A 27,351-nucleotide genomic window follows, 5' to 3' on the forward strand; every position below is an offset into this window, starting at 1 on the left:
AGAAGGGCTAGAAATGGCTTCTAATCATTCTTATCACCCTCAGGTGAGCGAAGAGGTTGGGGAGGGTTGAAGCTCCTTGATTCTTAATCCCTTTGGGAAGTTTGTGGATGGGCTATGGAAGGTTGATACCTTTAGGGCTAGAACCCAGGATCTTCGAGGTCCTTAAGAAGCCTGGCCCTCACTTCTCAATTTTCCCCTGAAGTGAAGAATAAACTACAACCCCCAACACCGCTTAGCGCTAATTTTGCACGCTTTCCGGGGAGTTGAGCATTTCCGGCGGAAGTGGCCGCGACTAGGCCAATCTCCTTTCCTAAGCAAAGCGGACTACGATTCCCACAGTTCTCCGCGGCCGGGGGCGGGGAAAAGGAATCGGAAACCGAATGGGCAGCTGGGCCAGGTGAGGAAGTTGGAGGCTAGAAACTCGGGGTGCCGGGGGCAGGCTCGGGGCTCACGCCGCTTCGGGGGGGCCGCAAGCTGGGAGTCGGAATGTCTGCGCTTTGGGGCCCCTTGCGCTGTTCGGGGTTCGTTCCGGCGCGGGGAGCGCGGAGTCCTTGGAAGCCCTGGAGGCCCGGGGCCGAGGCTTTCCCGTGGGGCGCGCGCGGAGGTTTCTTAGGGAGCCTTCCTCGTCTGCCCCCCTCGGAGCCAGGAGCAAGGATGAAGTGGTGTTTCTGAGCGCATGCTCTGTTATTTTTATTATAATTATTGGCGTTGAGGATTTGCCGATTGTTCCTGTGGATTCCTGGGGTGCCCATAGGGACGGGAGTGGAGAGTGTTTTCGCTTCTTCACTTTCTGTATCAGAGAGCCAACGTGTCCAGACTTACCGCTGGGTCACCTCCACTTCCTCTGCACTTAATGTGACATGACACTGTCTTTTATAAAGTATCTACTAGTACGTGTCTTAAGGCTCTGGCTCTTGATGACTTTAGATAGTACTTCCAAGTTCCTCTTTTGGACTCTTACGGTATTTTGTTTGGGACATTAAAGCTCCAGCCATAGTGTATTACAGTTGTTTATCTGTCATCTCAGTGGTTTCTGAGCCTGGCCTACGCTCTTTTCATTTGGGAATTCTTCCCCACCAAGCAACAGACTGTTACAGTACCTATCATGTAAAAGACTCATAAATATTGGGGGGAAAAAATAAATAAATGAGTTACCTGCTGGTGGTAGGTTAGGGGGAATTTCTCATTTTCATTTCATAGAGTTAAGTGACTAGAGAGAACTTCGTAGAGTTGAAATCTGGACCAGAATTTGAGTCAAATGACACCCATCCTGTGGCTCTTGCTGTCAGATCAGGCTTTGAAACCCTGGAACGCTGAAGATAACCCTTGTCACTGTGTGTGCCCCCAGCCCTGCTGCCTCCAGCGTAGGACTCTGAAAATCAAAGGGAGGTCCCGCTCTGGCCTGAGAGAGATCCCACCTCCGGAGCAGCCAACCCACTAATGTTGCTGCCTGGGGAGCTGCAAAGCCAGAGCCTCTGAGACATTTGAGTCCCACAGCTCCCCTCTCAGCGTGCGCTTGAGGTCAGTTGGCCCTGGGTAGCCAGCTGATAGATCAGTTAGAGAATTCTGAGATCAGACTGGGGAAGGAGTTTCTAAGTTTGGCCCCTGATCCCCACCGCCCCCTTCTCTTCCAGGCTGGGGTCAGAGAACAGGTTGACAGATCAAGCTGTTGTGTCAACCTTGAGTTCCTATCTGGGTTACTCTTGAGTTCCTAACCTGGGCAAGGGTCGAGAGGGAGAAAGGACCTACCTATGGGAGGTCCAGCCCTGATGGGAACACCCCACAGTCTGGCAAGCCCTGGGAAGGGGCAGCATACAGGTGGGCAGCTGAGCCTTCAGTGAGTCAGGATGTGGAAGTGGAGCGGAGTCCATCAGGAACGGCTCCTGGCAGAAGGTAGTTTAAATAGGGATCGACAGAGCTGAGCAGGTATTCACTGACTACTTAATAAGACCCAAGTCCTTGCAGCTATGGAGGGAAACTGTGCAGTGACTGGCTTCTGATCTCAAGTACATTGAGGGGGGAGATATATGTGAATCTATGAAGAAGCTACCCTGTTTCCCCAAAAATAAGACAGTGTCTTATATTAATTTTTTCTCCCAAAGTTGTGCTATTAGGTCTAGTAATAATTGATGTCGTTTTCTAATACTTTTTAAAATCGAATTTATTTAAACAATACAACAAAATTTAATCAACAATATAGTTGCCGTTGTTTTCTACTACTTGTGCCCAACGCTCAGGAAGCATTTTAATCCCTCTGTTGTAAAATTCTTGTGATTTTGATGCAAAAAATTCGGTCAATGCATTTTTGAGGCATTCTTCATTATTAAATTTTTTTCCAAGAAGAAAGTTTTGCAAAGAACGAAACAAATGGTAATCGGAAGGGGCAATATCAGGAGAATATGCAGGTTGAGGGAGAACTTCCCATTCCAACTGGCGCAGTTTTTCAGCAGTGATTCTTGCAGTATGTGGTCGTGCGTTATCGTGGTGAAGAATTACGCCCTTCCGATTAATCAGCGCGGGTTCTTTTTCTCTTAAAGCTTGGGCTAACCTTTCCAATTGGGCACTATACACTGCACTTGTAATGGTTTGGTTAGATGGTAAAAGTTCATAATGAAGAATTCCTTTAAAATTCCACCAAACACACATCACTTTTTTCACATGCAAGTCAGGTTTTGGCGTCGGCTGCGGAGCCTCATTTTTGTCCAACCATTGAGGCCGCCTTTTCAAATTAACATACAGCACCTATTCTTCATCTCCGGTAACAATTTGCTCTAAAAACGGCAAACGGTTTTGACGAGAGAGGAGCGAACTGCAAATTGTGACTCTTTGATTACGGTTGTTGTCGGTCAACTCATGAGGAACCCATTTTCCAAACTTTTGGACTTTGCCAAGTGCACGAAATTGATTGGAAATTGTTTTTTTGTGAACAATTTAAAGTTGTCGCAAGCTCTTGTTGGGTAATTTGAGGATTTTGCACCAAAAGAGCTTGAAGAGCTTCTTTTTTTTTTAATTTTTTTTTTATTTTAATATATTTTATTGATTTTTTTACAGAGAGGAAGGGAGAGGAATAGAGAGTTAGAAACATCGATGAGAGAGAATCATCGATCAGCTGCCTCTTGCACACCCCCTACTGGGGATGTGCCTGCAACCAACGTACATGCCCTTGCCCGGAATCGAACCCGGGACCCTTCAGTCCACAGGCCGACGCTCTATCCACTGAGCCAAACCGGTCCCGGCTTGAAGAGCTTCTTGATCAAAATTGGACACACGGCCTCGACCACTCTTGTCATCTAACGAAAAATTTCCCACGCGAAATTTCTCAAACCAACGCTGGCATTTTCTGGCGCTAACTGCATCTTGACCAAGAGCACTACAGATGTTTTTTGCAGCCTCACTTGCTTTTCTTCCTAATTGGAACTCGTAAAGCATGCAGTGCCGAATATGCTCTTCATCCGCCATCTTCTTAGCCCTAGTTTTGCAACAAAAACCAAACCAAACACAAACTTTTTCAAGCAAAACTTGTTAATTGCACTTCACACGTTCTGTAGATACCACGTGTTTGAAGGTTATGTCAATACAAGTCAACGCCAAGCAAGATTTTAAACGAATGTTAAAAATGACATTAATTATTACTAGACCCGATAGGTCTTATTTTCGGAGGATGACTTATTTTCGGGGAAACACGGTACTTATCCTAGTGACACACAGTGGTTCTCAGCCTTCAACAACCATCAGAAGCACCTGGGGGAAGCTTGTTCAAATACAGATTCCCAGGCCTCAAGTGTCGGGTGGCTGTGGCAAATGCAGTGTTTTGAGGGAGGGCTTTACTAAAAGGGTAGTTTGAGCTGCTTAAAGGATGGGTATAATTTGGATGTATGGAGAGTAGGGGAGTCACAATCTTGTCGACTTAAAGGAGTGTCTGTAGAAATGGCACATGCAAATTTTGAGAATTGGGGTAGGAAAGGCATTTTGAAAGTGTGAGTGGTATGATCAGGTTGGAATACTGGGTTTGCATGGCAGTGGTGAGAAGAAAGATTGGAAGGAATGGCCTTTACAGGTTACAAAGCTTGCTTGAATATTCCCCCTGTTTTCTCCCTCCTTCCATCTCTTCTTCTTTTCCCCGTTTCCCTTCCTCCCCCTTTACATGCAACATCTCATTCTTTTATATTATACGAGAGGCCTTGTGCGCAGATTCGTGCACTGTGGGGTCCCTTCGCCTTGCCTGCAGGGATTGGACCTAAACCAGCTCTCGACATCCCCTGAGGGGTCCTGGATTGCAAGAGGGTGCAGGCCAGGCCAAGGTGCACAATCAGAAAGGGGGAGGGACCGAGGGAGGGCTTCAGAGTATATATGGCCTGGATCTCACCCAGTTTGGGCGAGACCCCAGCAGCAAGCTAACCTACCAGTCGGAGTGTTTGCTCCTGGTGGTCAGTGTGTGTCATAGCGACCAGTCGAATGGTTGAATGATTCGTCAGACACTTAGCATATTAGGCTTTTATTATGTAGGATTTTTTAAAAATATGTTTTTATTGATTTCAGAGAGAGGGAGAGAAACATAAATGAGAATTATTGATCAGCTCCCTTCTGCATGCCCCCCATTGGGGGTTGAGCCTGCAACCTGGACTGGGAATTGAACTAGTGACCTCCTGGTTCATAGACTAACACTCAACTACTGAGCCACACCAGCTGGGTGTATTTTTTAAAATATATATATTAATTGATTTTTTTAGAGAGGAATAGAGAGTTAGAAGCATTGATGAGAGAGAAACATGGATCAGCTGCTTCCTGCACACCCCTTACTGGGAATGTGCCCACAACCAAGGTATTATACATGCCCTTGACTGGAATCAAACCTGGGACCCTTGAGTCTGCAGGCTGACACTCTATCTACTGAGCCAAATTGGTTAGGGCCCAGCTGGGCATATTAATATTATTTTAAAATAATTTTATTTTTCAAATACAGTTGACATACAATATATTATTTTTAGGTGTACAACCCAGTGTTTAGACAGCTTATGAAGTGATCACCCCGATAAATCGAGTGCCCTTCTGACACCATACAGTTATTACAGTCCTATCTACTATGTTCCCTATGTTCTACATTCACCATGACTACCATATTGTATGGAATCCCTTCCACTTTCTCACCCAGTCCCCCTACACTTCTCCCACTGGCAGCCATCAAAATGTTCTCTGTGTCTATGAGCCTGTTTTTGTTCTTGTTCTTTTATTTTGCTTTTTAGATCACACATATAAATGAAATCACTCTTACATCAATATTATTATTATTATTATTATTATTATTATTTTAAAATCATGTGTTTTTAAAATATATTTTATTGATTTTACACAGAGAGGAATTGAGAGGGACAGAGAGCTAGAAACGTCGATGAGAGAGAAACATTGACCAGCTGCCTCTTGCACACCCCCTACTGGGGATGTGCCCGCAACTAAGGTACATGCCCTTGACTGGAATCGAACCCGGGACCTCTCAGTCCGCAGGCCGACGCTCTATTCACTGAGCCAAACTAGTCCCGGCAATATATCAATATTATTGAGTATTATTATTTTTAGTATTTGGATGAGGAAACCAAAGACTGACCATGGTTACATTGCTTGTAAGAGAGTCTGGTAGTCATCCCACTTACCACTGAGGATTCTTGAATGTGGGCAAGAAGCTGGACTGGGCTGGGGAGGTTGTAGAATTAGGGTGGCTGAGTGAATCATCTAAGTCAGTGGTTGGCAAACTCATTAGTCAACAGAGCCAAATATCAACAGTACAACGATTGAAATTTCTTTTGAGAGCCACATTTTTTAAACTTAAACTTCTAATGCCACTTCTTCAAAAGAGACTCGCCCAGGCCATGGTATTTTGTGGAAGAGCCACACTCAAGGGGCCAAAGAGCCGCATGTGGCTCGAGAGCCGCTGCAGTTTGCCGACATGGATCTCAGGCAAGATGGTTTGGGTGATTAAGGGCTCAGTGTTGAGTCAGATAGTTTGGGTTCAAATCCCAGGTTCATGACTTGCTAACTGCATAACCCTGGGCAAGTTGGCTGATCTTGCTAAGCCTCAGTCTTCGCACCTGTGACATGGGAGCGATAACACCCATCTCATGGGGTTGTTATGAGTGTCAATGCGGTGTATCTGGCACGGAGCACCGGCTTACCACCTGGGAGCTATCGTAATTAGCCCTTAGTAATTAGTCTATGAGCTATGGCTTTGCACTGCATCTCATTCTTCAGCACTTTGGTTTCCTGGACACAGCTCATCCTGGCTGGGCTTGTTTTATTAAGGGTGACATTGAAGGTGCTGAAATTTTGCCACCAGTAGACATTTATTGGAAGCTTATCATCACTTGCCATGGTCTAGGTACTAGTGACTCAAGACCTAGCCTGACGGAAAGGCGGTCTGGAGTGGGGGTGGGTTATTCTCACCAGCTGATGAATGAAGGGGAGGATACTTGAAGCTGGGAGAGAAGAGGTCCTTTCATTACCAAGAACTGAGATGAGCTTAGTCCTGCCTGGAAGTTGGGAGGATGACTGATACAGTCTTTTTCGAGTTCAGGAAATGGTAGTGGAGCCCTGGCCAGTCTGGATCCCTCGAGGGCTGAGGGGGCTCTGTCCATCTCTTTTCCAGGTGACGGTGACATGGCTGTGCCCCCGGCTTTCCCACCGGGACCCCTCCATGAGCCTGCCGGGACCCCCCCGGCGGAGCCCCAGCCCTGCCCTCGGAGCCTGGCTGAGGGCTTCCTGGGGGAGGAACTCCGGCTCAATGCCGAGCTGAGCCAGCTGCAGTTCTCGGAGCCCGTGGGCATGATCTACAACCCCGTGGAGTACGCGTGGGAGCCACATCGCAGCTACGTGACCCGCTACTGCCAGGGCCCCAAGGAAGTGCTCTTCCTGGGCATGAACCCGGGGCCCTTCGGCATGGCCCAGACCGGGGTAACGGGCCGGCTGTCCCTGGGGGTGGCGTGGGGGGCTCCAGGGTGGGTGCTGTGGAGGAGGAGGAGGAGTATGTGTGCGGCTGTGGGCCTGCGGGTGTGCGGGACTCCTGTGGGTCTCACACACCCTCCCGGCCTCGCTGCCGCAGTTAACCAAGGACATTAATGCAGTTCCGTTTCCTCTGTGAGCTGTTCACTAATTGCCTCTGAGAGCCCTTCCTTCCGCTAGCCCCATCCTCACCTTACCGGATCTCCCTTCTCCCTAGAACGTGGTTGGAATCGGGAGAGAGACCAGGACTCCTGGGCCCTCAGGAGAGACTGATGGAAGGGCTGGGTGTGGAACCGATGCAGCGTATTCAGGCAGCCTGTGTTCTGTTTCTTAGCCGAGGAGAGGTTCAGCCCAGAGCCAGGCTTCGGGGCTGCCTGCTTCTCTCTCAGGCCCGGGGATGAGTGACTGCCCCTTGGTGGGGTGCGCGGCAGGTGGGGGAGGGGAAGAGGCTTCAGGGCAGGAGGCTCAATCGCTTTTATTGACCCCCACTGGGGGATGAAAGGTGGTCAATGATGATCGATGGAAATGACAGCCTGAGGCTTGGGGCTGAGAGGGCACCCAGAGAGCAGTGGTCAGCCGTGTCCCTGTGCCTCCTCGAACCCTGGCAGCCTTTCTGCCTCAGACCATCCGTTTGTCCTCAGTGCTACCCATCACGCCTTGTGAAGGGCCCGATAGCCCCGTGAACTCCCTGTACAAGTCCGAGGGCTAGTGGGGGTACAGGCAAACAAATAGGTTCTGGGTCACAGTCCACAATGAAAAATTGGAGGAAAAGGGACAAGATCAAACCACAGGACGAGGGATTCTTTCTTTTTTTTTTTTTTAATATATTTTATTGAGTTTTTACAGAGAGGAAGAGAGAGGGATAGAAAGCCAAAAACATCGATGAGAGAGAAACATCAATCAGCTGCCTCCTGCACACCCCCCACTGGGGATGTGCCCGCAACCAAGGTACATGCCCTTGACCGGAATCGAACCTGGGACCCTACAGTCTGCAGGCCGATGCTCTATCCACTGAGCCAAACTGGCTTCGGCAGGCTGAGGCATTCTTGTCTCAGCCTTTGGGTGAAGGTGGCAGGGTGTGTGAGCAGGTGTTCAGGCTGGATCCCCATGGGAGAGTGAGGAGGGGCAGTTGGTCCAGAGAACAGGGGTCAGGCCTCCCGTTGGAACCCTCACGTCTCTCTCCTCCACAGGTGCCCTTCGGGGAAGTGAGTGTAGTCCGGGACTGGTTGGGAATCGGGGGCTCCGTGTCGACCCCTCCTCAAGAACACCCTAAGCGGCCAGTGCTGGGGCTGGAGTGCCCACAGTCAGAGGTGAGTGGTGCCCGGTTCTGGGGCTTTTTCCGGAACCTCTGTGGGCAGCCCGAGGTTTTCTTCCGTCACTGTTTCGTCCACAACTTGTGTCCCCTGCTCTTCCTGGCTCCCAGCGGGCGCAACCTCACCCCCGCCGATCTGCCTGCCAAGCAGCGGGAACAGCTCCTCGGGCTCTGTGACGCGGCTCTGCAGCGGCAGGTGCAGCTGCTGGGGGTGCGGCTGGTGGTGGGAGTGGGGCGGCTGGCGGAGCAGCGGGCGCGGCGGGCTCTGGCTGGCCTGATGCCCGAGGTCCAGGTGGAGGGGCTCCTGCACCCCTCCCCTCGGAGCCCACAGGCGAACAAGGGCTGGGAGCCGGCGGCCAAGGAGAGACTGAATGAGCTGGGGCTGCTGCCGCTGCTGACGAAGTGAGTCCCCGGGGCCCGGCACAGGGACCCATTCAACGCCCCCAGGTCCTTCCTGGGTGACGGATGCCCACACGCCTCCTGGACTGGAGCAGGAAGACCCTCCTCGGCTGGCTGGTCGCTGGGACCCGCCACGGCAGTGCTGACACTACTACGACTCGCTCTCCTGATTCCCGCCTTCTTCCCCTCCCTCTGAGCATCGCCTTTCTGGAACCTAACGCCACAGAGAGGCACCACCTGCAAACTGCTTACTTCGCTGTTTCCTTGAGAGCCTGTGTTCAGCTGAGTGACCTCCAAGGTCGCATTGGCTATTTTAGAGAAAAGATCCTGCCGGGATGCGCACCCATTCTCACAGAGCCGTGTTCCTCGCCTGGCCCCTCTCCTCGGTGTGGCAGAGTGGGGAAGGCTCAAAGACCTTTTGAGACTGTGAACCTGACTTTGGGCATGTTGATTAACCTCTCCAAGCCTTGGGATCCTCCTCCGTAGAGTGGGGATCCCTGTCTCATGGGGTTGGTGCGGGGTTAACTGAGATAACACTTGAAGTGCCTGTGTGGTACCTGGCACACAGATGCTCATTTTACCTCTTTTTTTCTTGCCTCTGGTTGGGCGGTCACTGCACTACAAGGGAAGCCCTCCACTTGAAGGCCTTGGGGACAAGTCTTAGCCTCCATCTGTGGCCTGGGAGAGGGCAGACTTGCCCTGCCAGAGATGGACCAATGACTTTATGAAAAACCCAGCCTGTGATTTTTCAGTCTAAGCATTAAAAGCTCCTAAATCGTCTTGTGTTGGTGCTTTTTCCCTGTTCTGGGAACATGACAGGGGTGGAAAGTGGTAGTTTAGATTTTCCCTCCTATCTCTTTACTGTTGGTGCTGGGGTCTTTCTGCAGTTGCAAGGGTTCAGGAATCTAGAGAAGGGGTTGTGACGTAAATTAAACTAGATACTAGACATTAAATACAAATTTGGGAGGCATGGGGGAAAGCCAGGGGCGGCTTAGCTAAGGGACTAAGTTCTCCGAGTCTCCAGACCCAGGGCTTTCATTCACACATTTTTCCCTTTAGCAAAGCAGATATACATATCAAAGGTAAGGTTTGGTGAACAGTAAAGGACCATCAGGCTGGGGGAATTGCTGTTCCAGCAGCAAGTAATAACATGCAGATTTTCAGCCCCTTGAAAGAGTTCATTCAACCTTTTGAGGACTTAGCCTCCAGCAGTTTGCAAAGGGTTCTCTTGGGTAGCTGGGGGGTGATGTAAACGTTTCCATTGCCTCACCAAAGCAGCGGGTCTCTGCTAGGGGCCTGTCCAGTGGTTTGTCTTCCTCTCAGGGCACTCTGGGGAGCAGGTGATGGGTGGGTGGGAGCCTGGTATCGGCAGCTCACTCATTTCTTATGTCTGCTGCATGGCTGGTTGGTGTGCCCATTTGGCAAGGGTTGGGAAAGTGAGTCAAGCTGGGAGAAGAGACGGACCTGAGACCCCCTTAAGGAGGAGCACACGGGCTCTTCGGGCACAGGTCATCGCCAGCTTTCAAAATTAAGACTTTTAATATAAGTGTCTGAGCCCTCCCCATTCTCTACACCCCACATTGTATAATAAATATTTTACTGGTCTTTGTCCTTGGTTCTTTACAGGGAGCCTCTAAATCCTTGGAATTTCCCAAGGGATAGGAATTTCTGTTATTCATGGTGGATCCCTTGGACCACAGCTGAGTTTATGATGAAGCTTGACTCAGGATGAGGGTACCATGCCAGAAAGACCAACCACGCGAGTAGAGGGTTGGGGCTTTGAGCCAGGCGATATCAGCCTCCAGGGAGGAGAGGGGGCTAGAGATTGAGTTCAACCATGTGGACAATAATTTTTTTTCCTGTACCCCAAAATGATTTTATATAAAAAAAATAAACACAAATTGATTTTTAAAATATTTTTATTGATTTCAGAGAGGAAGGGAGAGAGATGGAAACATCAATGATGAGAGAATCATTGATCGGCTGCCTCCTGCATGCTCCCTACTGGGGATGGAGTCCACAACCTGGGCATGTGCCCTTAACCTGGGACCCTTCAGTCTACAGGCTGAGGCTCCATCCACTGAGCAAAACTGGCTAGGGCCATGATTTCAGTAAGATATGGCTACATAGTGAACCTAATAAAAACCTGGATACAAGGCTTTGGTGAGCTTCCCGGTTGGGGGGCACATGGATGTGTTGGGAGGGTGGTGGTTCATGATTCTGTGGGAAAGGGCATGGAAGGTGTTTTTTGGACCATCCTAGATCTTGCCTTACATGTTTGCTCATTTGGCTGGTCGTAATTGGTATCCGTTATAGTAAACTGTAATTGTAGGTAGAATGCTTTACAGAATTCTGTGAGTTATTCTAGTAAATTATTGAACCTTAGGGTGTCATGGGGACCCCTGAACTTATAGCCAGAAGTATAGGTGGGAGAAAGTATGGGAGGCTGGGTGGGGGGAAGAAAAAAAAAAAAAGTATAGGTGGCCCGGGGACCTTTGAACTTTCAGCTGGCATCTGAAATGAGGGCAGTCTTTGCCCTTAAACCTGTTGGAGGTGGGCTAACTCAGGGTAGTTCGCATCAGAATTGGATTACAGTTTTGCACCCCCACATGCCTTAGCCGTCATTTCCTCGCTAGTGGTAAGTAGTCATTGCCCCGTGCTGCAGAGCACTGGCTTAGGCACCATGGATAACTTCCCGAGATGGAAGCCGTTGTTCCCTTACACATTTAGCTGAGGCAGTCAGGGAAAGCTTCCTGGAAGAGGTGGCATTTCCAGTAGCCTTAGAGAACGAGAAGCTTTTGGAGAGCTTAGAGAAGAGTGTGGTTATGTTCAACGGGCGGCAAATAGATAAGCACTGACTCGATCCAGTTGGGAGGAAAAACTGGAGAGGGACATTGGGGACAGTCTATGAAGGGTCTTGAATCCTAGACTAAGTTTAGAGAATTTAAAGCACAGTTGGGGAAGCAGGATGCACAAGAAAACACCCAACAGTAAGTGGAACCCCACAGCTGGTAGAGTCACTATTCTTAACCTTTCTCGTCAGGGAAAGGTTAATTAGGATCCTGGCATTGCCTTTCCCCAAGCACGCTGTATTAGTCTGCTTCCACAGCAAAATACCACAGGCCGGGGGCTGCAGCCACAGCAGCGTGTTTCTCACAGTCCTGGAGGCTGAAAAGTCAAAATGCAGGTGTTGGTAGCTTTGGCTTCTGCGGCCCCTCTCCTTGGTTTACGGATGGCCGTCTTCTCCGTGTATCTTCCATGGCCTGTTCCCAGTGTGTGGACCTCCCTGGCAACTCTCTCCTCAGCGACACCTGTCATAGTCATCCCACCTTCTGACCTCATTTAACCTTAACAGCCTTTGTAAAGGCCCTGCCTTCAAATGCAGTCCCATGGGGGTTAGGGCTTCAGCATATGCCTTGGGGAACACAATTCAGTCCATAAGAGGTACCTAAAGTCAGGTCACTGCTTTTTAAAAATATATTTTATTGATTTTTTACAGAGAGGAAGGGAGAGGGATAGAGAGTTAGAAACATCGATGAGAGAGAAACATCAATCAGCTGCCTCCTGCACACCTCCTACTGGGGATGTGCTTGCAACCAAGGTACATGCCCTTGACCAGAATCGAACCTGGGACCTTTCAGTCCGCAGGCCAATGCTCTATCCACCGAGCCAAACTGGTTTCGGCAGGCCACTGCTTTTTATGTCCCCACCAATATGGACCTCTAACTAAAGAGGGTACTCAGGCGTGCTTTTCCCCAGGCCAGGGGAGGGTGGGGGGGAGGTGGAGATGTGGAAGCTGGTGAGGTAGCTTAGCTAGCTGATAGGACTTATCCCACCGGGATGGCCCCTTCCCCCAGGTCATTCTAGAGCAGTGTTTCAGTATCAATAAGTGTCCGCAGGGAAGGGAAGCTCACTGTCTTCTCCTGAGCCAAAAGGAATGACACTTCACCTGCTACACAATTATTTTCAAATCACATTGAAGTGATTGTGGATCATGTCGAGTTTTACAGTCCAATATAATAGGCACTATCCATGCGTGGCTGTTTTAACTTAATTACAATACGTAAAATAAAAAGTTCAGTTCCTTAGTCACTAGTTTCAAGTACTCAATAGCCACACGTGGCTAGGGGCTACTGACTGGGCGGCACAGGGAGGGAACAGTCCATCGCTGCAGAAAGTTCTATTGGACAGCACTGATCCAGAGATCCGTGGCTGACAACCCTGCCCGTGGATCAATTCACCTGTGGAGGTTTTAGAGAAAAGTACCCAGCTCCATTTAAGAGATTTTGATTTGGGAGGTCTGAAGTGCAACCTGGTACCTCTTCTCTTTGTGTTATGCATAGGCAGCCACGATGAAGGTGGGATTGCACTAGTGCCTTGAAGGCAAGAACAGAGTGTCTTATCTTCCCTTTGCCAGCATGCAACCCCACACCTGGCACAAAGCAGGTGTGCAGGACACATTTGCAAATAACGCGTGACTCTTGTTTTGGCAACCTCCTCCAAGGTGCCCGGGCAGTAACATGAGGGTCCCCGGAATTGTTGCTTTTTCCAGCGGTGGCGATTCAAATTCTGGTTCAAAGGAGTGATAGAGGCTTAAAAAATCTCACCCTGCCGAGACCGGTTTGGCTCAATGGATAGAGCGTCGGCTTGGGGACTGAAGGGTCCCGGGTTTGATTCCGGTCAAGGGCATGTACCTTGGTTGCGGGCATATCCCCAGTAGGGGGTGTGCAAGAGGCAGCTGATCGATGACTCTCTCTCATCGATGTTTCTAGCTTTCTATCTCTCTCTCTTCCTCTCTGTACAAAATCAATAAAATATATTTTTTTTAAAAAATCTCACCCCAACACACACACACACACACACACACACGCACACACACCCCTTGATAGAGGCCAAACTGCTTGGAGCAGGAGTGATACTGAGACTCTGAGGGATGGAGTATGTTTGGGAAGAAAGACACACTTTCTCCTCTTTTCTCCCTTACTGAAACAGGATGGCTTCAGGGAAGATTGAGTCTTGAGTTTGACCGCTGTGTGGCCTTCATTTTTCCTTTCTCAGTTCAGAAACCCTTTCTGATGTCCGCTCTGTGTCCCTCCCCACAGCAGGCCCCGGAGATGGTGACAGAGTGAAGTAGGCGGTTCTTTGCCCTCACGTTGCCCACTGTCTGGTGCTGGGAGATACAGGCATATTCCGTAATTATAGTCTAAATCAAGCGGGAAACGTGTTGTGAACAAGTTCTAACCGTGCTCTGGGCTCACGGAGGAAGTGATTAGCCCTCAGGATGCGGGGAGGAGGTGTGTGCGCCTGTGAGACAGGCGGGTGATTGGAGAGTTCTCTCGTCACTCGCTCAGTCTTGCTGCTTTCATGGAGTGGCTCTTCAGAAGGGGAGCCACTGTGTCATCTCTTTGGAAGGATTTCTCAGCCCCACCTGCAAGGAGATAGAAAACAGGATGAGGGGAGGAGCTCCAGAGCCAGGAAATGGCAGGAACTAAGGGTTGGGCGTGGCTCTATAGGAGACAGGAAGTGGGGCTCTCTCTTTGATCTCTTGTTCTGTGAACCTCTGACAGAAAACGGCAGCAGGTTCTGTCAGGGGGTGTCCAATTGTTGGAGAAAAAAACACACACACACAACAACAAAAACCCCAGAAACTCAGCCTGGACATAGCTGGGTAGAGAAAATGAATGGAAGTGGAGGGAGGGACTAGAGATTGTGGCCCATCACAGACTAAATCTCAACTCTTCAAATATTCTTGTTTTGGAGGATGTAGGCCAGCTGTTTTCTGTTTTTTTCCTAATGCCCCCAAAAGGAAATACTTTCAATTGGAGCATGAGACACTGAGATCAGACACATGGATCACCTTCCTAGCCATGACCATCAGGTGATGCAGAAGTACCGTAAGTTGCTTTGGGAGAAGCTGAATTGCGTTCTTCTACAGAAGCCTTACTGCCAGCCTGGCCCCAGCCCAAGCTTACCAGTCAAGGTTGAATTATAATGTATTTGGGGAAACTTTCTCTCCCTCCCTGTTTTGACCCACGTTCTGTCAACAACAACAAAAAACAAAACAAAACAACAACTGCAATCCAATTTCCCTGCATATCTTTTACCCATTGTTCTGCCCCTGCATCCAGCTCAAGGCTCAGGCTGATGTCAGTCTCGGAGCCCAGCTTGCGGAGGGGGTGGCTGGGAGCCCAGATCGGTCCTGCACCGGCCGGTCTGTGCCAAGCCCGGTTCCCATTCCCATTTTCGTTAATTGAAGCAGCTTGACCCTTGTCATTTCAGGCCAGCAATTTCCTGCCTGCCCGCGGGGAGTGTGTGGAGGACATGCCTCAGCAGGTCACCCTGTCCTTCCATCTACCTTGATGGTGCTGCCTAGCTCCCAGTCCAGGCTGCAGAAATGGCTCTTCTGATGCCGTGGATCGGGGAGAAGCCCAGCCTCGCAGACGCCGAGCTTCGCTTCTTGGGATCTTAAACGTCCTTCTGCTTAGGAAGGCCTTCCTGGTGTCTACCCTCAAGCCTGCTGGTTGTCTCTTGGGCTCAGTCTTGTTTGTTTCTCTGGTCAGTTTTAAGAAACTTGGTGACTGATACAGTTGCCTCTCAGAACCTCATCTGATGGTACTTTTTCTCTGTGGCCTGGGAGAAGAACAAGATGTTTCTGAAGGAAGGGAAGACGGCTTTGCTCCAAGTGAATGTGTGTTTTGCTTCTTACCTAGCTTTTTTAAAATTTCATTTAAAAAAATGTTTTATTAATTTTTTTATAGAGAGGAAGGGAGAGGGATAGAAAGTCAGAAACATCGATCAGCCGCCTCTCACACACCCCTACCGGGCATGTAGGTACATGCCCTTGTCTGGAATCGAACCCAGGACCCTTGAGTCCGCAGGTCGAGCTCTATCCACTGAGCCAAACCAGTTTCAGCTCTTACCTAGCTTTGCGGAAGGTCTGTGAGTGACCCTGGGAGGTCACTGAGTCACCGTCTTGCTCCTTTGTGTGGGGGTGTCCCCCTGTGAGAGCCATTTTAAGGGGCGGGGAGATGCATTGCCTCTGGAGGGTGGTCTCCAGGGCATTGCATGCATCTGTGTGCTTTTGTGATCCACGGGAATCTTTCTTTTGTCTCTACATTTTTTTTCAATCTCCCAGATGGACACTTGTGTCATTTAGTTTGACTCATTTTTGCAGCTGTTGGGTCTTTGTGTCCGTTTTAGTGTGGCCTCTACCTTTGCCTGCATCTTCGGGGGACGCGTGTCTTTCTGAGTGTCCTCTGGCTTGCTGGGGAGGGGAGAACGGAAGAAGGAGCCCAGACACGGAGGGGAGCCGCCGGGGCGGGGGGAGCGGGCTGGGAGGAGGTGCGCCGCGATCTATGGCTTGGAAAACAGATTTGCGGAGGAGGCGAGCGGTGCGGGGCGTGCGGAGCGTGCGGGGCGGGGGCGGGGGCGCTCTGGCCCCCAGCTCCTCCGCAATCCAATTAAATAACATTTAAATGCATAACCAGCCCGCGCGGCGATGAGGCTGGAGATTGGAGCGGGCGCGGCGGCGGGCCGCGCGGGCGGCGTTTTGTGGAGCTCAGCGATTCTGGCGGCAATTTCCCCGCTCGGCGCGGCTTTTACGAGCCGGCTCCCGGCTCCCGGCGCCCGCCCGCCCGCTCCTCCGCGCCCGCCGCCCGCGCCCCGCTCCCCGCTCCCCGCCGCTCCCGCCTCCGCGCTCCCGCCCTCGCCTTCTCCGCAGCCTTCTGGTCTGTCCAAGCGCGTGTCTGTCCCTCTGTGCCCCTGCCTCCGTCTCTCCCGTGTCTTTGGGTAGCCCCGGCCCCCCTCCGTCTCTGGCTGCTCCCCATCTCTTTCTTCTGGTCTGGTTCTGGTTCCCTCTGGCTCGCCGTCTGTCTGTCTGTCTCTCTCCGGGTGTCCGAGTCTATGGCACGTCCTGTCTGCAGCTCTGCCATCTGTCAGCGTTTGCTCCTCTCCCTGTATCTGCCTCTGACTGTGACCCCCTTTCCTGGCTAATGGCCTCTCTGCTTCTTTCTAAATCACCACCTCATTATAGCTGCTGCTTCTCTTTGCACCAGGGTGTGTATGTGTGTGTGTGTGGTGTGTTGCCTCTCTGGCCTCTGCATCCTCCCACCCCCAAACCCTTCCCCTCAAGTCAGCTTCCCTTTCCCCACCACGCAGAGGCCTGTGGCTGTGCTGTTATGACCTTACCACACCGGCCTTCGCTCCTCAGATTGTCTCCAAATGTGTGCTGCCGGGAAGAGGAAGGGAAGGAAGGAAGCACAGGTTAAGGAGAGGGGGAGCGTGGTGGACTGGATGGGCTCGGGCCCAACTGGCCGATGCTGGAAAGGAACGTGTCCCGGGTGCATGAGTAGGACCTGAGCACCCGTGAGGACCTGAGCACATTCCGCCCCAGCGGACTGAGGTGCTTCCTTTTCCGGGGGCCAGGAGGTGTTGGAGGGGCGTGATGTCATCAGAGCTTGAGGCTCTTCCCAGGGTCCGATGAACCCGGATGGGACAAGTCTGGGAGGAAGACAGAAAGCAAAGCGAGCCATTTTGTATGGGATCAGACCCCACGGCCTCCTCTTCCTCTTCACTCCCTTTCTTACCCTTGCTCAGTCCCTTCGGCATATGGAGCCTGCCATTTACCAGATGCTCCGTGCCATGCAGATTCTGGGGAAGAGCATTCCTGACAAAGAGAAGAGCAAGGGCTAAGGCTCTGATGTGAGTGTGTCTGGTGTGTTGGAGGAACAGCCATGAGGCTGATGCAGCGGAAGCAGAGAGAATGAGGGACGAGAGGTGATAGGTCTTAGGCCACGAGAAGCAGAGCATGTAGGGACTGGTAAGTCACATGAGGCTTTAGCTTTCACACTGAGATGGGGAGGCACTGGAGGGTTTTGAGCAGGGAGTGACATGATCTGTCAGTATTTTGACAGGAAATTCTTACTAATTTATTGAGATTAGATTGAGCAAACAAGGGCAGGACCAGGGAGACCAGTTTGGAGCCTGATGCAGTCCTGGGTAAGAGGTGATGATCGCCTGGACATGGAGGTGACAGTGGAGGTGGTGAGGAGTGGTCAAATTCTGGATGTACTTTGCAGAGAGAGACAAGGGATTTGCTGATGGGCCAGATGGTGGGTGTGTGAGAGAGTGGAGTCAGGATGTGACCAAGAGATTTGGCCTGAGTGATCAGAACCATGGAGTTGCCATGGGTTGATCTGGGAAATACGGTAGGAGGAGCTGGGTTTGGGGGAGTCAGTTTTAGACATGTTAGGCCGGAGGTGCCTAGTAAGCATCCAAGAGGTGTCTAGGAGGTGGACTGACACACAGTTCTGGAGTGAAGTCCAGGCTGGAGATATAAATTTGAGAGCCATGAGTGGCACTGAATGAAATCCCTTAAGGAGTAAGCAGAGACAGAATTAAAGGACATTCATTCATCAAGTTCAGATATTTCAATATTTAGAAGTTGTGGAGTTCCAAAACAAAACAAAACAAAACAAAACAAAACAAAACAAAAATGCTGACACCTCACAGCAAGGAGGACCTGAGAATGGGTACGGGGGGCTCTTGGACTGATCATTTGTCATTCCCAGCCCCCAGGTGGGCAGACCCTCAGAGCCCCAGATTTAGATGGCTCCAACACACTCACTGGGCCTTGGCTTCATTCCCCTCCAAACTCCACACCCCAGCCGGACTGCCCACCTCATGCCACCCATGCTCAAGGACCTACCTGGGCTCCTAAGGTTAGCATTCTGGTCGTAGAGACCAGGAAAGAGAATTGGGACAAAAAAGGACCTCAAGATCTTGGCTGACCAGTAGGGACACCCTGAGAGACAGTGACTTGTCTGAGGTCCCTCTGCCAGGAGGTTGCCAGGGCTCCCAAGACAGAGCTGAGTGCTCTTTATACCACGCCATGCTGCCTTTGGGTCACTTCTCAACGAGCAACAGCTGTTCACTGGGCACGGGAATATGCCCTCTGTGTGCGTTAGCAATGGAGGGCTCTAAGGGGATAGTGGGAACAGTTCTTGCCCTCAAAAAGCTTGAACTAAGGACTCCTGGACCATTTCCCCATTCTTTTCCCATCTCTTTGATTCCTGTGACTTCCCCACCTGGACTCTCCTCTTCTCCATTTCATGCCCTAGGTCTTTCCTTCTCTTCAAACCTTGCTCCAACCCTTTCTTCCAGATCCCTCTCCAGATCACCTGGATTACCCTAATCATTAGGTAGCTCAGGCCCCACACCCACGGGTCTTTTTCTGATCTCTCATACTCAATCCATAGGCAAATTCTGTCATCGAATACATCCCAAAGCTGACCACATCTCACAGTCTCCACCCACACAGCCCTAGTCAAGAGAACTGGTCTTGCTTGCACTGCTGACCACAACAGCCCCTGACAGTACCCCCTGCTTGTCATCCTTGCTGCTGCTTAGATGCCTCCGGTGCTACAAGGCCAGGTGTCGGCCTTCCTAAAACCAACGTTTAAGCCTAACCCGTACGCATGACACACACACAGGCCTGGATGGTGCAGGCCTTTTCTGTTGGCTGCTGGGGAAGGGGCAGTGTTTTTGTGACTGTGGAAGGGAGCTCCCCCCCCCCAATGCAAATCCCCCCCCCCCCATGGGTTTTCCCTAACAGATCAGAGATCTATGTCTTTCCTCCTTGTACATTGCTGTCCTCTGTCACTCTCTTGCTGGTCCTCCTTCCTCCCACAGGCTGGAAATGGTGCCAACAGGGAGGGCAGACGTTTCTGTGGGAGACCATGGGGTATTATTTTCATCTGATTTATTTTGGGCCCTGATGATTCCCATGCCGTTGTGCTAACAAGCAGGAGCGGCCATCACCAGGATTGCGTGGAAGGTGGATAGATTGATGGGAGGCAGGGACTGTGCCCCAACTAGGTCATCAGGCCTGGGAGGGGGGATAAAAGGGCTTGGGGGCAGGAAGCCGGTCTGAGCCTCAGTTTCTCAGCTCTGGGACACCTGTGGTGGGCCCTTCCTCTCCCTGGTCCATGGCCTCCCACCTTTACATTCCCCGCTGTCCTCAAGCTCTTCAGCCCAGAGCCCTGATGATTCTTCTACAGCAAACATGCCAAGCTCATCTCAGGCAAAATCTCTTTGAACCTTTAGAGTGAGGAGAAAAGTCAGTGTTGACCACATCTTTTTTTTTTTTTTTTTTTTTTAAATACATTTTATTGATTTTTACAGAGAGGAAGGGAGAGAAATAGAGAGTCAGAAACATCTATGAGAGAGAAACACTGATCAGCTGCCTCCTGCACACCTCCTACTGGGGATGTGCCCGCAACCAAGGTACATGCCCTTGACCAGAATCGAACCTGGGACCTTTCAGTTCTCAGGCCGACACTCTAGCCACTGAGCCAAACCGGTTAGGGCTCATGGGTGCTTTAACGGTTCTGTTTATGTCTGTGTCTTATATGGTAGATCATCTCAGATGTTTTCGGGAGGGAAGTGGGGAGAGACAGCATCTCTGAAGATATTGTCATATTTCACCTCAGCTGCTGTATGATTTTCTTTCCTGGTTGCTGCCTTCCAGGGGGCTGCCAAATGACGGGGTGCTGATCATGTGTCATCACACCAGGTCCTGCTGGTCACCGGGGGGAGTGCCTGGAGAGCAAACAGGAAACAAACCTGAAGTCTGGTGAGACAGCACGATTGAAAGAATCAGGGAGGACAAGAGAAGATGGGAGAATCATAAAAGGGTCAAGCAAAGATAGGGGAGAGCAGAGATGAGGTAAAAGGGGAGGGGCATAGGATCTAGGCCTCAGCTTGTCATCTGTAAAATGGGGATAATAGCATTGTTGTCAGGAATAAGAGAGTCAACACATGTGAAGTGCCAGGCAGGTAGTAACCTTTATATAACTGCTTGATGATAAAGATAATAAATGGGGGTAATACTGCCCGTATCACAAAGGTGTTGTCAGACTCAGGGCTTGTAAAACACTTTGTAAACTGCAAAATGCTAATGCTTTAGCTGAATAATTGCTATTCCAGTCTTGTAGTTCTTGTGGTTCTCTGTCCTGTCTTCATGCTGATGAAGAGGGAGCTGCCAGGGGAGGTGTGGACCCCGGGGTTCTGCTCTGCTTTGGGGACTGTTTCCTTCCAGCCCCTCTCCTCCTCCTAAGCAGAGGCCAAGCCCCGCACCCTCCCTGCTGCCTCCAATGCCCCAAGGCTCCATGCTGAGAAGGTAGGGCTGGCCGGTGGGGTGCAGGAGGGAGGTCAGGGGGAAGCCAAGCTGAAAATGAAAGCTGGGAGGGGGCAGTGGGGCGCGCTTGCCCGAATCATGTCTAACGAGCTGCCCCACCTCTGGCTTGCTGTTTTTCCAGATAGGGCTCTTCTTCCTTTGACTCTCAGCCTGTATTCCTGTTTCCTTCCTTCTCTCCTAGCCACTTTGCCTACTTCCTTCACCCCTCGGTACTCCCTAGCCCCTCTTAACCCCTCCCACTCCCCTGACTCCTGCTCTGGGACTCTTCATTCTGTGCCTTCTGTCTGTGTCCTCTCCCTGCAGGGTCCCCGCCCCTCTCCCCGCCCCCCCCCCCCTCCCCAATCTCATGTCCCTGACCTCATCTCTGTGCCATTCCCTTTCTCTCTGCTTCTATTTTCCTCTTTTATTTTCTGGTTACTTTTCCTTGTTGGTCCCTTTGCCCCCTGCTCCCAGCCTTTACCCCTACTCTCCTCCCTTTCTCTCCCTGTCAGCTTCACTGCTTGGAATGTAGTCCTCATTCATGTGATGAAATCTCTCTCTTTATAAAAGGCTAATATGCAAAACGTCCCCTTGGGAGTTCGATCAGGAGACCAAAAATTCAGTTGCTCACAATGACCTGCGCTGACCACCAGGGGGTGGTGAGGAATGAAGGAAGGCCCCGGCCAGCAGCCAGAAGGCCCCGATTGACCCTGATTGCTGGCCAGGCCTAGGGACCCTCCCCGTGCACAAATTTCATGCACTTGGCCTCTAGTAATGTAATAACAAGACTAACATTTAAAGAGCCCTTACTATGGACAGGGAACCTCTAAGCATTTAATCTCCTGTAATCTTCTCAATAATCCTGTGAGCTAAGTTTATCATCCCTGATTTACAGATGGGGACTGTCAGGAGTAGAGAAGTTAAATACCTCACTGAAGATCTACTAGGTAGTAAGTGTTGGAATTGGAGTGCAAGCCAGTCTGCCTAAGGAGCCTGAGCTCTTAGCCACAGGAATGGATACTGGAAGCTGTTCTTACTTCCTCGTTTTTTAAAAAATTTTTTTAATTGATTTCAGAGAGGAAGGAAGAGGGAGAGATATAAACATCAATGATGAGAGAGAATCATTGATTGGCTGCCTCCTGCATGATTGGGGATCAAGCCACAACCTGGGCATGTGGCCTGTCTGGGAATCTAACCATAATCTCCTGGTACATAGGCTGACGTTCAACCACTGAGCCACGCTGGCTGGGCAGAACCCTCTTTCTTTGAACATCATGTTGGCACCCCAAATTCCTTCAAAGGTCATATGGTCCTTCTCCTTTCTCTGCACAAGACCAGATCTGACCTAGCCAGGAGAGTTCATTCTGCTGGTCAGTGCTACTGACCATGCACTGCCAGGTGCTGGCCTAGCACTCACTGCATCATGTCATCTCCTGTAACCAGCACAGTAACCGTGAGGTAGCCACTGGTCTCATCCCCATTTTACAGGCGAAGAAACGAAGGCGCAGGGAGTCACACAGTTCATTAGAGCAGTGCCGGAATTTGGACTCAGGCAGTTTTGCTCTGGAGAATCCGCCCTTCTTAACCATGACACTGCTTCACCTGCCTCCTGGGGAACAGGTGGAAGTCCCCTACTTAACCCAGCTGCTAGCCCAGCTGTTTTGAGACGTTCTTGAGGCCCAGCCCATCCTCTAGCTGCAGCCTGTTCCTGTGGCATCGCCTGTGGTGGCATAATCGCTGCCACCAGCACTGACAGCCCTCAAGATCTGGCCAGCGCCAGCCCCCATCGGTGACTGAGGGGATTTATGGGCTGCTGTCCCCGGGGAGCAGGGAAAAGTGTCTTCCTCTGCAGCCCTGCTGCCTCCCAGCCCCTCGTCCTAGCCCCTTGTGGCAACTGATTTACTCTGTGGCCGGGGGATTTAGCTGCTGTCCTGGCTCCTACGATAAATTCCTGGGCAAATAACGGAGCTCTGCATCAGACTGGCCGACAGGGGAGTGAGCGAGCCCGGAGCAGATGGCCACTTGGCCGTGGGGCGGGGAAGGCTCCAGGCTTTCTTATGCATCCGTGGCCACAAGGCCAGGCTGTGCCTAGCTCAGGCCCATGGGGTCCCCCTTAACATTCAGAGGATGTAACTGCCCATCCTAACGCCTCCTGACCTCAGCACCAGCGGGTTCCGGTTGAAATAGTCTTATCTCCGCTGCCCCATCTGAAGCCTGTTTGCCTGACATGGCTGCAGAGGGAGAGGACGGGCTGCCATCCCTGGGTTTGATTATGCTTCAAAGGGCTGAGCATCGCTTGGCTTCTGAGGGCCCCGCACAGCACGTATTTGATGCAGGTTCTGCCCCCCCGAGGGGCTCACACTGAGGCAGAAAGTGGTAAGCACTTCCCGGCGGGAAGGGGTGACCGATCCCAAATGCAGGTGACTGAGGGTGGGGCTGAGGGGACCTCCAGAATGTGGGCCTGACTCAGGTTGGGTGAACCCCAAGGGCAGGGGTACTTCCGGAAGGGGAAGGAGGGAGGGATGCGGTAGCCAAAACCTTCCGCTTTGTGGCCCAGACTCAGGAGCACAGGATGGCTGTCCTGGGTCCAGATTGGGAGCGGGGACAGGTGGGGCTAAGTAGGGTTGTCCTTCTGTCAACGCCCCTTGTTCTTCGGGTTTCCTCCGACCCATCTTCCGCCCTGCCACCCCTTCCTGCCCCCTCTCTGCCTTCCCATCTGCCTTATCTTTCCCATCGTGTCAGCTCTCTGAACCCAGAAAGCACATCGGTCGCTCCACTGACCGGCCAGAGGTGGTGGGCTTGAGCTGGAGCCTGGGGCTCTGGTTCCAGTCCCTGGAACCTTGCTCAGCCTGGAGCCTGTCCCTGGTGGCCGTGCCATTTTGTTCTTATATTCCTCATCCATCTTCCCTCTCCCCGCTCCAGGCCCCCCCGCCACGGCCGCCTCTGCCTGGGAGATTACAGACACTGAATCAGCAGCCAGCGCCACGTTCTGCTGACAGGGGACTTTCTGTCTCCGAGGGCTCCCGAGTGGCTTCGGGGTCCCTCCAGGGCCTGGGATTTGGGGTGGGAGGAGGGAAGGGCTGGGAGGAGAACAGGTGGGTAGAAAGGGAGACATGAAGGGCAGAAGATAAAGGAGAAAGGAAGGAGAATGGAGAGATAGAGGGAGAGGGGAAAAGAGATTTGGGAGAAGAGAAGATAGGAAAAGATAAAAGAACAGTGAGGGATGGAGAGAGAAGCGGAGGGCGGGAAGATGGGAAAGGGGTTGCTAGAGGGAGAGGGGGAGGCTGTGGAAATTAGGTGGGGAATGAGCCCGATCACCAGCCTGCAAGCCCAGGCCGCTCTCCCCTCCCCTATGTCCACCCACAGACCCCTTAGGCTCAGGCTCACGGACACCAGGCTGAGGGGCGCCGTTGGGCCTGCAGGCCCCGGGTCTGGGGCTCTGCCTTGTGCCTCCCTCTCTCCCCCTCACGTGGTGGCTTGTACTTCATCTTGTTTGCGGGGCGGCTGGGCCTGCTCTCGGGGTTTAATGATCTGTGCCATTATTTATAGCTTTGCGCGCTGAGAAACACACTGAATTTATCGCTTGCTTCTATAAATAACCCTGGCAAACGGGTGCCCAGGGAGGAGGGTGGGAGAGGGAGGGGGAAGCGAAGAAAGGAGAGGTGGGGGGTAGGGCAGGGGAGGTCTCTGTAGACTCCGTCCCAAAATGGGGTGACACGAGTGCTCAAGGACAGCGGAGGCTGCAGGACTGAGTGTGGTTGTGTCTAAGGGCAAGTTAATGCCAACGGGACAGCGTGTGCCCCCCGACGAGGGGGCTGATCGCGTGTGTGAATTGCATGTGCGTTTGTGTTTGTCTCTGGTGCCGTGTTGGTGGCAGTGAGGTTGGAAAAGCACAGTGCAGCCCCAAGGAATGCTGGTCTATCCATGGAGGTGCACTGGGGCTGAGAGGCAGCCCCACCTAGAATCAGGCTCCTTTCTCTAAGATTGGGGTGACAGAGAAGACACAATGAGACTTTCTCAGGGTTCAGAGGCAGAGGTGGTAGGAGGAAAAAGTGAGGCTGTGTTTTGTTATTTATTTTATTTCATTAATTTTTTACAGAGAGGAAGAGAGAGGGATAGAGCGTTAGAAACATCGATGAGAGAGAAGCACTGACCAGCTGTGCCCGAAACCAAGGTACATGCCCTTGACCAGAATCGAACCCGGGACCCTTCAGTCCCAGCCCGACGCTCTATCCACTGAGCCAAACCGGCTTCGGCAAGGCTGTGTTTTTATTTGTCTGTGTGTCTGACGAGGCCCGAGGATGCTTCTAGGCTCCTATGAAGCAGGTACAGGGTCACTTGATCCAAGCTCCAGAGGGACCCTGGCTTGGAGGGGAGGCAGGGGTTGTGCAGTTGGCTGCATTACCCCGCAGAGGGCCCAGCTGGAAGTCCTGGCCCAGGAGGGGGTGGGGGCTCCTGAGGCCCGCCTTCCCCGGCAAAGGGAGCCCCAGTGCTGTGGTGCTGCTTGGTCTGTGCCTGCCTGTGGACAGCCGTGCCCTCCAGGGCCACCCTCACCCCAGGGCTGTCCAGGACAGGCCGTGGGGAACGGGAGGCCTGCACTGCTCAGCCGGAAGGCAGCGGTCCTGCCCGCTCCCGCTCCCCAGCCCGCAGTCTCCTTCTGCTCTGCACTTCCACACAGAAATGGCTGCAGCAGCCATTAGCTCCGGGAAGCGCTCTGCATCTCTAATGAGGACATTTGCATATATAACGAAGAACCCTCACAGGTGTTGGGGAAGCTTCCCTTACTCTCTCCCTTTCTCCTCTCTTGCCAGCTGCCATCTGACCTGTAGCTCAGGGTGGGGGTGGAAGGGTGGGGGTGGGGGTGGGGGCGAGGCAGGTGAGGGGGTTGGGCCGACGGGGTGGTCCCTGCCCCCTGGGCTGGGAGATGTGCCGAGGGGTCACAGGAGCAGGCAAGTTGGGCCGGGGTTCTCCTTTCTGTGTCAGAAACAGGCAAGGTGAAAGCCCGTTCAGCATGTCCAGCCCAGTGACGTGTGCACATGTGTGTATGAGCTTGTGCACAAGCACAGAGAGAAGGTCAAGGTCAACACGCCCGTCTTTGCCGGAGCGCCGCAGCACACGGTAATGTTCCCGGGTCAGCGCGAGTATGCAAAACACGTCCCAGGCTGCATCCATCCATGCATCACGCGCACCGCTGCCAGCGCGCTCCTTCGCACTCGGCCCTGGCACAGCGCTGCAATTAGAGAAAGACGCACCTGCACCAGCGCTCCTCCATCTACACAGGGCCCCCCTTCCCTCTGCTTTCCCCCAGACTGGAGGGCTTCTTATGGAGTCATCAGCCATCATTCAGGCCGGAAAACTACCCCCCTTTCACGCTTATTCAGACCTATTAAGCACGCAAGCGGCTTTTTTTTTTTTGTAAGATGGGCCCTTACACCCTAGATAAAGTGGCATTAAAAGGAAAGAAAAAATGCCAAGGCTAGGGTGGCTGGCAGGGCCAGGGGTTAGGAACCGAAGGAAGGTGGGGGGGTTTTGGGGAGGAGCAGAGACTGGGGGCTGAAGTCCCCACAAGGTCATTCTCAGGTTATCCCCTACAACCTGGCTCTCCAGCTGCAGACCAGCCGATCTGCAGCCCGCCCGAGGCCCCCGCCGCCCTCCCGTTGGTCCTGCTGAGCCACGTGACAGTCCCCTCTCTGGCAGCTGCCCCGATAATGGATGCAGCTGCTCAGCTGTACCTGTTGGGGCGCGGGGATTGCACAGCTCCTAATTACCTCCTTCTCCAGCGGGGCTGGGGGCTGGGGGCTGGGCGGCAGGCGGCTCCCTCACGCTCCACTGCGGCTGGGGCTGACCTCGGGAGCCAGAGCCAGACCAGGATCCCCCAGCCGCTCTGGGGTGCTGGGGTGAGGGGGCACTGGCCTGGGGTGTGGCGAGGGGAAGAGCTTCTGGAAGGCTGGTAGAGGGAACAAAGCACATCGCAGCGACAGCATCAGCATCGGTGACCTGGGAGGCTGGGGCAGGACTTGCAGTAAATGACTTTCTCCAAGTCCTTCCCACCGAGGGCAAGACTCAGGTTAATGTCGAGGGGACCTTCCTGGCAGGCAGGGATGTGGAGGGAGAGGTTTGGAAGATTTCTCAGCAGGTGATTCAGATCACTGCCCAGTGGGAGGCTCAGGGCAAACAGGGCAGAAGTTCAGCTGGAGTTAGAGGAGCAGGGAGGGAGGCTGGACCTGGAATGGCTTCTGGGAGGGATGAGCTTGGGTGACCCTGACCTGGACGTCCGAGGAGGCTGTCACAGATCAGTGTGTGCGGCCCCCTGCCTGGGGGGCCTGGGGAGGGGTGGGAAGATCTCGGAGTTTGGCAGAACTCCTCCAGACTTCTCCGCACGGGCGCCAAGGTCTTGAGGGCAGACGTGCATTCATCGGTTCACCAGGGCAGTGGGTGTCCGGGGGTGTTTGGCTGGAGGTGGGCAGAGATGCTG

At 52.3% G+C, this 27,351-nt stretch overlaps 1 protein-coding gene across 4 annotated transcripts; it reads left to right on the forward strand.

Annotated features, from left to right (window-relative positions):
* The first annotated feature begins 319 nt into the window (after positions 1–319).
* Positions 320–9,481, forward strand: SMUG1 (single-strand-selective monofunctional uracil-DNA glycosylase 1). 4 transcript variants are annotated; one of them, XM_084879026.1, is made up of 5 exons: positions 372–397; positions 1,349–1,488; positions 5,358–5,558; positions 6,638–6,942; positions 8,181–9,481. In XM_084879026.1, the coding sequence occupies exons 4-5, from the start codon at positions 6,649–6,651 to the stop codon at positions 8,706–8,708; spliced, it is 822 nt and encodes a 273-aa protein (XP_084735152.1). In that variant the 5' UTR covers positions 372–397; positions 1,349–1,488; positions 5,358–5,558; positions 6,638–6,648; the 3' UTR covers positions 8,709–9,481. The 4 variants fall into 4 exon arrangements, with proteins under 4 accessions (XP_084735151.1, XP_084735152.1, XP_084735153.1 ...); XM_084879025.1 differs by lacking the exons at positions 1,349–1,488; positions 5,358–5,558 and having other exon boundaries at positions 320–397; XM_084879027.1 differs by lacking the exons at positions 372–397; positions 5,358–5,558 and having other exon boundaries at positions 404–1,484.
* Positions 9,482–27,351: the final 17,870 nt, after the last annotated feature.

Source organism: Pipistrellus hanaki, assembly GCF_964339955.1.
Source record: "Pipistrellus hanaki genome assembly, chromosome: 3".
In the NCBI taxonomy this organism is placed as follows: domain Eukaryota; kingdom Metazoa; phylum Chordata; class Mammalia; order Chiroptera; family Vespertilionidae; genus Pipistrellus; species Pipistrellus hanaki.

Coding starts and splice junctions, on each gene's coding strand:
- SMUG1 (XM_084879028.1), top strand. CDS start 6,506: ATGAGCTTAGTCCTGCCTGGAA. Junction 6,528..6,637: donor GAGCTTAGTCCTGCCTGGAA/GTTGGGAGGATG, acceptor TCTCTTTTCCAG/GTGACGGTGACATGGCTGTG. Junction 6,943..8,180: donor TCGGCATGGCCCAGACCGGG/GTAACGGGCCGG, acceptor TCTCCTCCACAG/GTGCCCTTCGGGGAAGTGAG.